Source organism: Triplophysa dalaica, chromosome 12 (assembly GCF_015846415.1).
Source record: "Triplophysa dalaica isolate WHDGS20190420 chromosome 12, ASM1584641v1, whole genome shotgun sequence".
NCBI lineage: Eukaryota > Metazoa > Chordata > Actinopteri > Cypriniformes > Nemacheilidae > Triplophysa > Triplophysa dalaica.
The window spans coordinates 19758247-19768953 of NC_079553.1; the positions used below are offsets into that span (position 1 = coordinate 19758247).

Consider the following 10707-nt stretch of genomic DNA (forward strand, 5'->3'; position numbering starts at 1 on the left):
AGGGTGAAATCAAATCCCTCCGTACTTTTGTGTCTACATATACAGTTTCACTCAGAAATACGTCAGATAACAGACGTAAAATGGATAGCAATCTGTATTCATTTTGGTGGAATAACTTAGAAGTCAATGCCAATAAAATGGCATTATTTTAAATGCACTCAAAGATTAAAATGTTTTATAATTTTTAATCACATGCTGAGCAATACAAACTAACTCATGGAGCAATACACTGCTGTGAGGCCACTTTTTTCATGTGTGAAATAAAAATTAAAGTCCCTTTGAACTTGAAGTTGCAATCTTTTTTACTTCCGTATTTTGACGCATTTCCGAGTGAAATAGAATCTCTAATGAGAAAAATAGTGGGTGTGGCTTTCGTCTTGCTCTGCGATTTGATGTATAGAATAAGCAGTTGCATTTTTTTTTATTATTTATTTCATTGGGACTTTTAGAGGTTTGATGTTTCACCAATTGAAACATCATAAAACAAAAGAGTGAGGTTGGCCTATAAGCAAATTCATTGGATAATATTAAATGATACCACCATATAGATAAACATCTTATATAGATATAGATAAAGCGAAAACTTGACAACATCTGAGTTCTGTGTCATGGACTTTATTGCTTTGAAAGGGAGCCGTTAGAGACGTTAGTTGCTATTCACAGCCTCACCGCTAGTTGGTGCTCAATTTCATACACTGAACATTTAAGTAACTAGAAAATGTAAGCATGACATGGGTCAATTTTATAAAATTTCAGATTTACTTTCTGGAAAATTCTTAGATCCTGGACTAAGATCACATCAGGTTTTATTCAAATCCATAACAGCATGTGTGCATGCGACCATCAAAGCAAAAGAGGGACGTACCACAAATTTAGAAATCTTTTTTATTTTTAAATTAAACATTTCTCTTATGCTGATAAAATACTTGTTGTAATGAAAATTGAATTCAGTTTCATTCGAATGCAAAAGAGAGCATTTTCACAAGTGGTCTCAGATTTTTGGACCATGCTGTAAATATCCTGTATGACAGAGATAAAGATTTTACAGCATCAGCTCTAAGTGAGGGCGAGCGAGAGAGAGGCATAGTCCTCATTTAGGATAGTGGACCTATTTAGCCTGACGATCATTAAATATGAATTAAAAACCACACAGGCCTTTTTGCCTCTAAAATGTCATTACGCATGTTTATGGCAAGCGATTGTTGAATAAGCATTTTGCAGGACTCCCTGGGGTGGGCGATGGTGGATGAGGGAGCTTCAGCGGGTGCCACAGGGGCAGATGCGTGTAGCACTAACAGAAGCTCTGGAAAATGAGCAACGATAATAGCCACTGAAATGGAATTTACATTAAGAGCCCTGAAGGACTGGAACACTTTTGGTTTGGGCTGTGTGTGGTGCTGATGGGGGAGGAGGGGTCGGGGGGGACATTTCCTCTGTCTACCGGGCAAAAGGAAAATTAAATTGCAGTATTGTAGCAGCAGGTACAAGAAGCTTTAAGGAGATTTATTCTGAAGAGTCGAATGATTTCTCCAAACTCAGTAACATGCAGCGTGCACATTTTTCAGGTTATATTATTTTATTACATTAATTTACAGCTGTATATTAATGCAGATTAATACAAAGTTGAAGGTTTTCACAGAGGTTGTGTATGTGTTCTGGTGTACGGTGCACTAACATCACCATTACGCACATTAAAGGGATAGTTCACCCAAAACTGAAAATTCTGTCATCATTTACTCACCCTTATGTCATATCAAACCTGTTAATCTTTTTTTCTTCTGCAGTACACAAAAGAAGATATTTTGAAGAATGTTGGTAACCAAACAACACTGGCCCCTATTGACTTCCATTGAAAAGACACAAAAGACACCACTGAGACATTTCTCAAATTATCTTCTTTGTGTTCCACAGAAAAAATAGTTGAATACAAGATTTAAACGACATTCTGGATTGTGGACTCATTTTTATTTTTGGGGAAACTTTGTCACATGGCATTATGGCCACATCCATTTGCACAGGCGATTCAATCTAAAGAATTAAGAATTAAATATGCAGATAGACTAGAGGGGATGTCTTCCAGGTAAACATATTCAATTCAATTCAATTTAACTGTCCTTATCTTGGAAAACGTGGAATCTTGGAAAAGTGCCCTGGCAAGCCAGTCGTTGTATTTCTTAGAGTCTCGTGAGGGGCATCGGCTCCCTCCATAAGTACAAAAAACAATCCTCCACTGCCCTGACTCCTGTTCAACCACTGTTTTCAAGTCTGTGCTCTAATTCACCTCCACTTTGTAGCTGAACCCGTCAGTCACATGGCACAAAAGACTCACTGTACCTCTTAGGGCCACTGGATGTGTATTAGAGCAATTTAGTGTAATTTACATTTTGCTGCAGGACCCATTGTAGAGACCTGTCTAAAACTCACTGGGGTGCGTCAAACCTGCGTTACGCTTTTCTTTTTTGCTGCCGTTAATGGGCTGACCTCAAATTAATGAGAGAATGGTCTTCTAATTGCGAAGCGTTTGCCTTGGAAAATTGCACCTTTTTACCGTATAAGTTAAGTTGAATAACTTAGAAAAGATAAAAAATCTGAAGGAAATGGTCCTGGCCGTCTGCTTCTAACCCTTACGGTGGATTTTAGTCCGTACATTTTTTAAGCACTGTATGCTTCATAACCTGTTTTAAAAGGGAAAAATTGAGGAAGTTTCTTAAAACTGCGTTACTGTAGATTAACGACTTTACAATTAACAGGATTGGATTTCAAAAAGTATAAGTGACTATTTATAATTATATAATTTATGGCAAAGAATTTGCATTTCCAAGTCACACATCACATTTGATAAACAGTATACAGCCGCAGAAAAAAATTAAGAGATCATTTTAAAATTCAAAATTTTAATATTTATATAGGTTTGTGTTTTGGTAAAATTATAATTTTTGTTTCATTCTGTGAACTACTAACTATATTTCTCCCAAATTAAAAATAAAAATATTGTCAATAATTGCATGTATTTTCAGAAAATTAAAACAGGTGAAAATAATAAGGGAGATGGTCTGTATCATTTCAGAGCTCAAATAGGACCTACCGCAAAAAAAAGTTAATATTCACTTTTAAGCAATACAACAGTAATTTTTGTACATGCATTTAGGAAAAGCTAAAAAATGTATGTGATAACCTGGATTTTTATGCTTTAAGTCTTTCACATTGCTGGTGGATGACTTTGTTATTTGATTTTGTTGAAATTCAACAAACATTGGACTATAATGACCACAATACTTCTACAAATTCTGATTTAATAAATAATTAAAATTGAATAAAAGCCTCTGCTAATCACTAAATGTAAATTTGGACCGGTCTATTTTGTTCTGCTGCAGCTATAGTATTAATTCAAATATCTTCTTCTCTTTTTATCAGTTATTTATATTTGTTAAAACTAAAGTAAAAATCCAGTTTTAGGTAATTTGAATAGTTTGAAACTTTATCAAAAGATTGTTTACTAATGTATACGGTAGCCTAATGAACTATAAAACATGCAGCAAAATTGTGATTCCATAATGCCTGGAATGTTATTATCATGTTTTTATAGAACATTTCTGAAACCACTTTTTTGCTCAAAGCAAATATAGTGTTCAACTTCATTCTCAACATTTCCAAAATTGAAGAAAAAACAGTAAGAAATGACCTTGCTTGTCATTAAATAAAAGCAAATTCATACAGATTGCGTACATTCATTGTAAAGGATATAGATAGTTAATGAATTATAATGGAATGAGTTTAAGAAATACTATTGCAAAATCTGAACCTAAAGTAATTTCAAATCAGAACTAAATGATTTTAAAGAGTCTGCTTATTTTGCTACATCAAGTTTAATTTGCTTGGCACTGCTCCTTTTAGCCCAAAAATGGCCTTTGGTTTCCAAGGAGGCCATTGTGTTTTCTCCATCGCTTAGCAACTATCACCAAGGCCACCGCTTCACTGTTGCTGGGGCACGGGACTGCCTGCACAGCTACGCTTTCTCTATAAGTTCATCTGAATGCTTAATGTACTATACATATTTATTCAAATTAACCTATGGCCTATGTTAAATGTGCACATATGGTCTAAAAATTATGATTAACAAACAATAAACAATTTGAAAGATACTGTATATGACATATCAATTTAATGCACATTAAATGAAAAATATTAATTAAACAAATAGAATTTATGCTTGTACAGTGAGGAAAGAATTAACAAAGCTTATGATACAGAAGAAGATATGGTATATACGCCGAAATATAAAGGATGGGACTTTTACGCTGAAAAGGTTTTCTGAGTGAAATTTCGTTGACGTCATTTTTACACAATATCCTTGAATAGCACCTGTGTGCAGGGGGGTTGTCTGTCTTTCAGCTTTGAGTAAAAAACATAACCCATGTCTACAAAACCTACCCATTAGTATCCACCACTGACCAGAGACGCAGAACGTTCCTCATACCAGAGGCCCCTGAAGATCGCAGACCTTCAGTCTTTCCAGAGCAAACCTGTAGATTTGTCTCCAGGTCTACAGATTTGTTCTAAAGCACCTTGGAGTTTGTCTCAATCCTCCATTCAACCGCCTCTGTTTTATTTTCAAGTGCTCCTTCAATTATCAGCGGGAGACTTATTTTTCCTCTTTTTGTCCTTTTTTATTTTTCTGTCTTTTTGTCAAGACAAGTCCTTTCGACTCTAAACTGACTCTTTTGACAGACGCACAATGGCTGCACATGGTGAGTACCAAACGTTTGGTTTTATTTTAGTTTTTGTTAACGAAAGGCATGCTTTATTTGTAAAATGAAATGTTGCCACATACCACCTGATTCATTTTAATTCATGTTTAGGTCTGCAGGTTTTAAGGACTTTGAATATGTAATGCAGAATACAGTATATGGACCGAGGTGGACCAGTGATTCAGACGAAGGACACAGTTTTCTTCAATTGTTTATCTAACTATTTTTTTATTCTCTTTTTCTTTTTTCAAATCAAGCTGATGTATTGCTGTTCACGCACTGCGTCACCAATTGAAGTGACTGTCTTCTGGTAAGTTATAATTGATTTTGAATGTAGTCTAATAATGGACTACATTGAAAAAGGAAAAAAATATTTTATATCTTTTATATCAATTATTGAACAAACACATTTAAAAAGTATTGTTTGTTTTTTATTTTATAAAATCTTAATCTTTAATGCGGAAATTCTCAAAATTAAAATGGTTAAAGACAGAAAAGACAGATAGTGTAAATGTATAAATGTGAAAACTGACATTCTTGAAAAGCGTCATTTATTTATCTCGCTGTACAAGGAGAAGGTCACTGCGGACTTACAGTTTGTCCTTCCTGACAGCGTGACCTTCAGATGAAAAATGACATGGTGCTGATGATGTGAGCAGACAGAAATCACATTTTTGTGGCATCTTCAGAGAAATTCTGACAAAACATATTTATAAAAATAAGTTGTTTTGTGCACACTGTATGGTGAGACCAGGCCAATAAATACTTACTCATGTACAAATAAAATCAAAATCCTGAAACCCTTGCCATGAACTCATTTTATGGAATACATTTTTTTTATAAGCTCTGATCTGTTAATGCAGTTCTATTTTAGTAAATGAACAATGTTTATGGCTTAAAACTCAAGTCATCATCTTCTAAAATGGTTATTTCAAGATGATGTCCATGGCCGTGTGGAAGACTAGTGATTTTGTTGTTTTTGTTGTCAAAAGAAGCAACAAATCATAGTCTACCTCACAGCTGTGAGATGAAAATCTTCAATGCGCACAGAAAAAGATGTTTATTTACACTGCCCTCTGCTGCCAAACTAAATGACTGATGCAGATCCTTTGGATTTTGTGTGAAATAAATGTAGTCATGATATGCTTTCGTGATTATTTAAAAAATAGAAGTAAATGTCTGTTTGCGTACTTGCACCTTTATGTTTATGTTTTCTTTTTTGTGTGACTGTTTTTAAGCTTGTTTTTAAATGTATGTATGTTAATACAGTAAAAATGATTTTTTATTTATTTAAATACTTTCCTCATTTCTCTGTTCTTATTCAGCAGTAAGATCTGAATGTATTCTGTTAAAGCATACAAGAAATGGACAGACTTTTTTATTCCACTTCAACTAAAGCCAGACGATTTCAGATTTTGCAGTAAAACGTCCCTGTGCTGCCTGATGACATATCTGCGGTCTAAAGTCACTTTTCCATCTGAATCAGTAAACCAAAACTAAAACACAACACGAAGACAAAGATGTTAACTTTCAACCCCTTTTATTATTTCAAACATACATATAAACAAAATGTGTCAAATAGGAATGAAAACGAAGTAAAGAACGCTCATTCCTGTTTATTTGGGGGGTAGGATAGCTTTGGTCTTCTCATTCATAAACTTGAGCATATCTAGAACCTGGGTCTGGACTATGTTACTCAGAGGGGCAACCTGAGCTTGGACGGAGGCGGCCAGTGGCTTGATGTGCTCTTCAATGTTGGAAAGAGGCTTCAGCTGCTCCTGGAGCTTCTCAACCATGGGCTGGAACTGGGATTTGCTCTCCTCAAAGTAAGCCCTTCAACACCGAACACAGAGAGTTTATTAAGCATTCACATCAGCAATGTTCAACATTTTAAGTTTACAGATCAACACCGTAACAATGACGAGGGACTTACTTGGCTTTGTTGGCCATCTCAGGGCCCTCGACATTCTTCAGATTGTCCACGAGGTCTTGGAAGTACTTGGCGATCTTCTCGAGCTCAGCCGGAGCCTCTCTTTTGACCAGAGAGACGGACTCAGAGGCTGAAACAGGAGCAAAAATCTTTGATCAATACATCCTAAATAGCTTTACTCTCATGCACTTTAGCTCCATGGCTGGCTTTTTAGGTTTCCTAAAGGCACTTAGTTACTTTAAGCACTTTATAAAGGAAAATAGTCACAAATAGTATTACATCCACAAAAATACAACTTAAGTTAAACAGCTTAAACTCTTACCAATGGCCAGAGCAATAACAAGGACGGCGATGAGGGAGAATTTCATGGTTGCAAACTGGGCGAGACTTGCCTGGGTAGACAGAGATTATTAAATAATGCATTTTACACTAAAACATCTCAAAACAAGTCTTCATGTTAACAAACATATCACAGTGACTGTAGAAAGTGTATCTATAAGCTTACCTGATGTCCAGAACTGAAGATGCTTCTCGCTCCAAGGATCCTTAAACTTTTATAGTGCTGGACATTGATGATTTCATCCGTTCAAAGGGTGGCCAGTGTTGATGAAATCATCTATACACATTGAACCTTTAGGCTTTACCTGTGATCAACACTGAAGTGATCAACTCAAAGTTCACAAATAATCTCATTTTGTGCTTAATTGGTGCATTTTCGTATCACCTGATGATTGTTTTAATTTACAAATGTCTTCTATGCATGCAGAAGGTATCTGAAAACCATGTTTGTTCATTAACACTGCCCTCTGTTGACAAGCTATGACTAAATAAATATATTTTTCTCTCTTAAATTACTCATAAGTCGCCTATGCTCTTGCTGGTTGTTGCAAAGCAGGGTTTTCAAAACTGGGGTCTTGAAATTCAGGATTAGTCTGTATTTGTGTTTTCTTTCTTTGAGAAGGTTGCCCTTGCTATTTTTTATATTTAGCATACTTAACATAAATAGTTATATTTTCAAGATAATGGTTCTATAATATTGGTTTTAATACACAGTAATGTCTTGTTAAATTAATTGTGGAGACCACAAGCAATACTACAGCTACTGTTAGTCTCAAACGTTTTGATACATGAATTTATATAGCTTCATTATACATTGAGAAGGGGGCTCTGTTGATCTTGTTCATATTAAGAGGTCCTTGCCATGGGAAATCCAGATTCTTGTAAATGTCAAAAGAGGTACAGTTATTATGTTGAAAAAAATTTAACAAACATTTTTGTCATATCTTTCAACTTCATTGTTTCTGTACTTCTGGGTTTATTATGTTGTCATGATAGCAAACATGGGTTTCTCAGATATTTTAAAGCAAACTCCTATTATGGTTTTAATTCTTTAAAAACATTGGATTGCTATTAGACTTGTGGTTTAATAGTTAGGAGGATTTTTTTAAACTATTTTGGGGGGGTGTAGTGATGATCTTTTCCCATGTACTTATTAAAATACTCTTAAACAGATACTAAACAGCTATATTTATCATTTTGTGTCACATTGCAACACACACAATGAGGTTTTTCAAATTAATAGCGTCTATGAAATTAATCTATTGGTCATCATAAAAGTGCATCGTTTTAACCCAAATTTATTTTTATCCGGTGTTTTAACCCGTTGTTGGGTCAAATAGAAACATTGGGCCTCATTCATGAAACATACGTAAATATATGAGTAAATTCATCATTTGTGCGTAAAACAGACCTACCCGAAAACTCTCCCCATGATTCAAGTACTTAAACGTCACATATCATTGTATAAAGTGTGTATGTTTATGAATTCCAGTAATTCGTTTAAAGGGCGCGCATGCACGATCCTACACAATTAGAATGATCCCAGTTTACGTATCTCGGAATGTTGGAATCCTCTGGACTTCATTCTCTGGTCTCTGCTCTTCTGAAAACGACCAACTGGTGACGCTTGAGAACGATTTGGAGGCGTTGCGCGTTATTCCGGAGATGCGTTGGTTGCTGTGATATAAAATATCCGTAACAGTTATCTAACTTGTAACTTATTTTGAAGAATGTTGATGAATATGAAAATGCAGTAATAATATTAACTTCTCCATTGTTGTGTACGATGGTTGGTCAATTTTGTGTTTGTCCCGCATCTTCTCCACTGTGATTGGACGTTTGTGTAAAAACGGAATTGTTTTAAAGTATTTAATTGTTTTAATAAAGATATACCGGACAGTGCTCACCTTAAACCAGGACTATAGGATTTAGTTAAAATACGATATTTAAGTCGTTTTTAAAAACATACTATACAAAAAAACACGTACTGGTGTGCATTTTAAGACAAAACAATCGCACTGATATATTTTAAGATATGTCTGTACAAGTTGTTGCAATTAAGACCTCTAACATTTACATTAGTCTGGGACTAGTCTGGGAAACCGCCCCATGCAGTTCAATAGTTACATTTTAGTATTATTTCTTGATAGATCTGCTGAAGGTTTCTTCCATTCTGTGACTGTATTTCAGAGAATTTCAACAAAGTTAAATTGTGTTGCTCAGAACTTACAAGATGCTTAAGGTACTAACTGTAGTAGGATAACTTAATTGCATAAAAGGAAATTAAGTATCTTTATTTTATGAATGAAAATGCAATCATACTATTGTTTTATGACATCCGCTAAACCGATTAAACCAACTGACATATTGATACCAGCTTGAAACTGATACTGCTATTGGCAAGTAGCCTGTCCATAAAGAAAGTATTGGACTGTGAATAACATATTGAAAAACAAGTACACATATGACACGTTTCAAGTCCTTTTATTATTTGAAACCTACAGGAAACGACTCCTGTTTACTGGGGAGGAAGGATTTCTTTGGTCTTCTCAGCAAGAAACTTGATCATGTCTTGAACCTGTGCCTGGACCATGTCACTCAGAGGGGAGACCTGAGACTGGACAGAGGCGGCCAGTGGCTTGATGTGCTCTTCAATGTTGGAAAAAGGCTTCAGCTGCTCCTGGAGCTTCTCTACCATGGGCTGGAACTGGGCTTTTCTCTCCTCAAAGTAAGCCCTTCAACACCGAACACAGAGAATTCATCAGGATTCATTCGCATCAATACTGTTCATCATTAGCACATTTTAAATCACAGTGCATCACACTGGACGATCATGCTGAATGTCATGGCTTACATGGCTTTGTTGGCCATCTCGGGGGCTTTGAAAGTGTCAGCGAGGTCCTGGAAGTACTTTGCGATTGTCTCGAACTCAGCAGGAGCCTCTCTCTTAACAAGAGATACTGACTCAGAACCTGGAACAGAGCAATGATGTTTGATCAATACAGTCTTACATATTAAATCACTTTACTCTCATCCACTTTAGCTTAATCATGTGAAACTTTCTATGGTTGGCTTTTAGGATTTCTAAAGCGTGCTTTATGTTACAGTAAGTACCTTACAAAGCACAAAAAGGATACAGACTACTTGCATTTTTCAGTTTTCTGACTACAATAACTGTTGCTATATTAGCCTATATGTCCACAAAAATACAATGTCTTAAGATCATGACGGTGTGAAGTCTTACCAATGGCCAGAGCAACAACAAGAAGGGCAATGAGGGAGACTTTCATGGTTGCAGTTGTGTTAGACTTGCCTGTAAATAGAAAACAATACATTATTTTTTTCTGTTTCTGATCAGTATACAGATCCCTTACTAGAGCTCAGAATGATAATAGACATAATGTAGTTTGAGGCTTACCTTAAGTCTTGGAGGTTTTAGACCAGATGGTAAATTCTCCAAGGAGCAATTGGTTTATATAGTCCTCGGATAAAGAGTTCAAAGGCTGACCTGGGTTGATGAAATCATCTGTACATGTTGAACCTTTAGGCTTTACTTGACACTACAGTGATTAACTCAAAGTTCAATTGTAATCTCTGTTTTTGCTTATTTGGTGCATTTATGTGATGGCATGTGTTGTATCTTACATTATATTATTTATATATATATTTTTTTTGATTGAGTATTTTGAT

At 35.4% G+C, this 10707-nt stretch overlaps 2 protein-coding genes across 3 annotated transcripts; both read right to left on the reverse strand.

Annotated features, from left to right (window-relative positions):
- Positions 1-5783: 5783 nt before the first annotated feature.
- Positions 5784-8679, reverse strand: LOC130432445 (type-4 ice-structuring protein LS-12-like). The gene is made up of 5 exons (XM_056761792.1): positions 8433-8679; positions 7184-7322; positions 7001-7070; positions 6682-6808; positions 5784-6581 (listed from the first exon to the last, which is right to left on the reverse strand). Exons 3-5 carry the CDS (start codon positions 7044-7046, stop codon positions 6365-6367), a joined length of 390 nt encoding a protein of 129 aa, XP_056617770.1. The 5' UTR covers positions 7047-7070; positions 7184-7322; positions 8433-8679; the 3' UTR covers positions 5784-6364.
- A 654-nt stretch (positions 8680-9333) lies between these two features.
- Positions 9334-10552, reverse strand: LOC130432443 (type-4 ice-structuring protein LS-12-like). 2 transcript variants are annotated; one of them, XM_056761791.1, is made up of 4 exons: positions 10436-10551; positions 10262-10330; positions 9872-9989; positions 9334-9752 (listed from the first exon to the last, which is right to left on the reverse strand). In XM_056761791.1, the coding sequence occupies exons 2-4, from the start codon at positions 10305-10307 to the stop codon at positions 9536-9538; spliced, it is 381 nt and encodes a 126-aa protein (XP_056617769.1). In that variant the 5' UTR covers positions 10308-10330; positions 10436-10551; the 3' UTR covers positions 9334-9535. The 2 variants fall into 2 exon arrangements, with proteins under 2 accessions (XP_056617769.1, XP_056617768.1); XM_056761790.1 differs by having other exon boundaries at positions 10262-10552.
- Between the last annotated feature and the right edge of the window lie 155 nt (positions 10553-10707).

Excerpts from the sequence above, each read along its gene's own strand:
- LOC130432445 (XM_056761792.1), bottom strand. The coding sequence starts at position 7,046 with ATGAAATTCTCCCTCATCGCCGTCCTTGTTATTGCTCTGGCCATTG. Across the intron at positions 6,809-7,000 it reads TGTTATTGCTCTGGCCATTG|CCTCTGAGTCCGTCTCTCTG; the intron begins GTAAGAGTTTAA and ends CTCCTGTTTCAG. Across the intron at positions 6,582-6,681 it reads GAGATGGCCAACAAAGCCAA|GGCTTACTTTGAGGAGAGCA; the intron begins GTAAGTCCCTCG and ends TCGGTGTTGAAG.
- LOC130432443 (XM_056761790.1), bottom strand. The coding sequence starts at position 10,352 with ATGTATTGTTTTCTATTTACAGGCAAGTCTAACACAACTGCAACCATG. Across the intron at positions 9,990-10,261 it reads TGTTGTTGCTCTGGCCATTG|GTTCTGAGTCAGTATCTCTT; the intron begins GTAAGACTTCAC and ends GCTCTGTTCCAG. Across the intron at positions 9,753-9,871 it reads GAGATGGCCAACAAAGCCAT|GGCTTACTTTGAGGAGAGAA; the intron begins GTAAGCCATGAC and ends TCGGTGTTGAAG.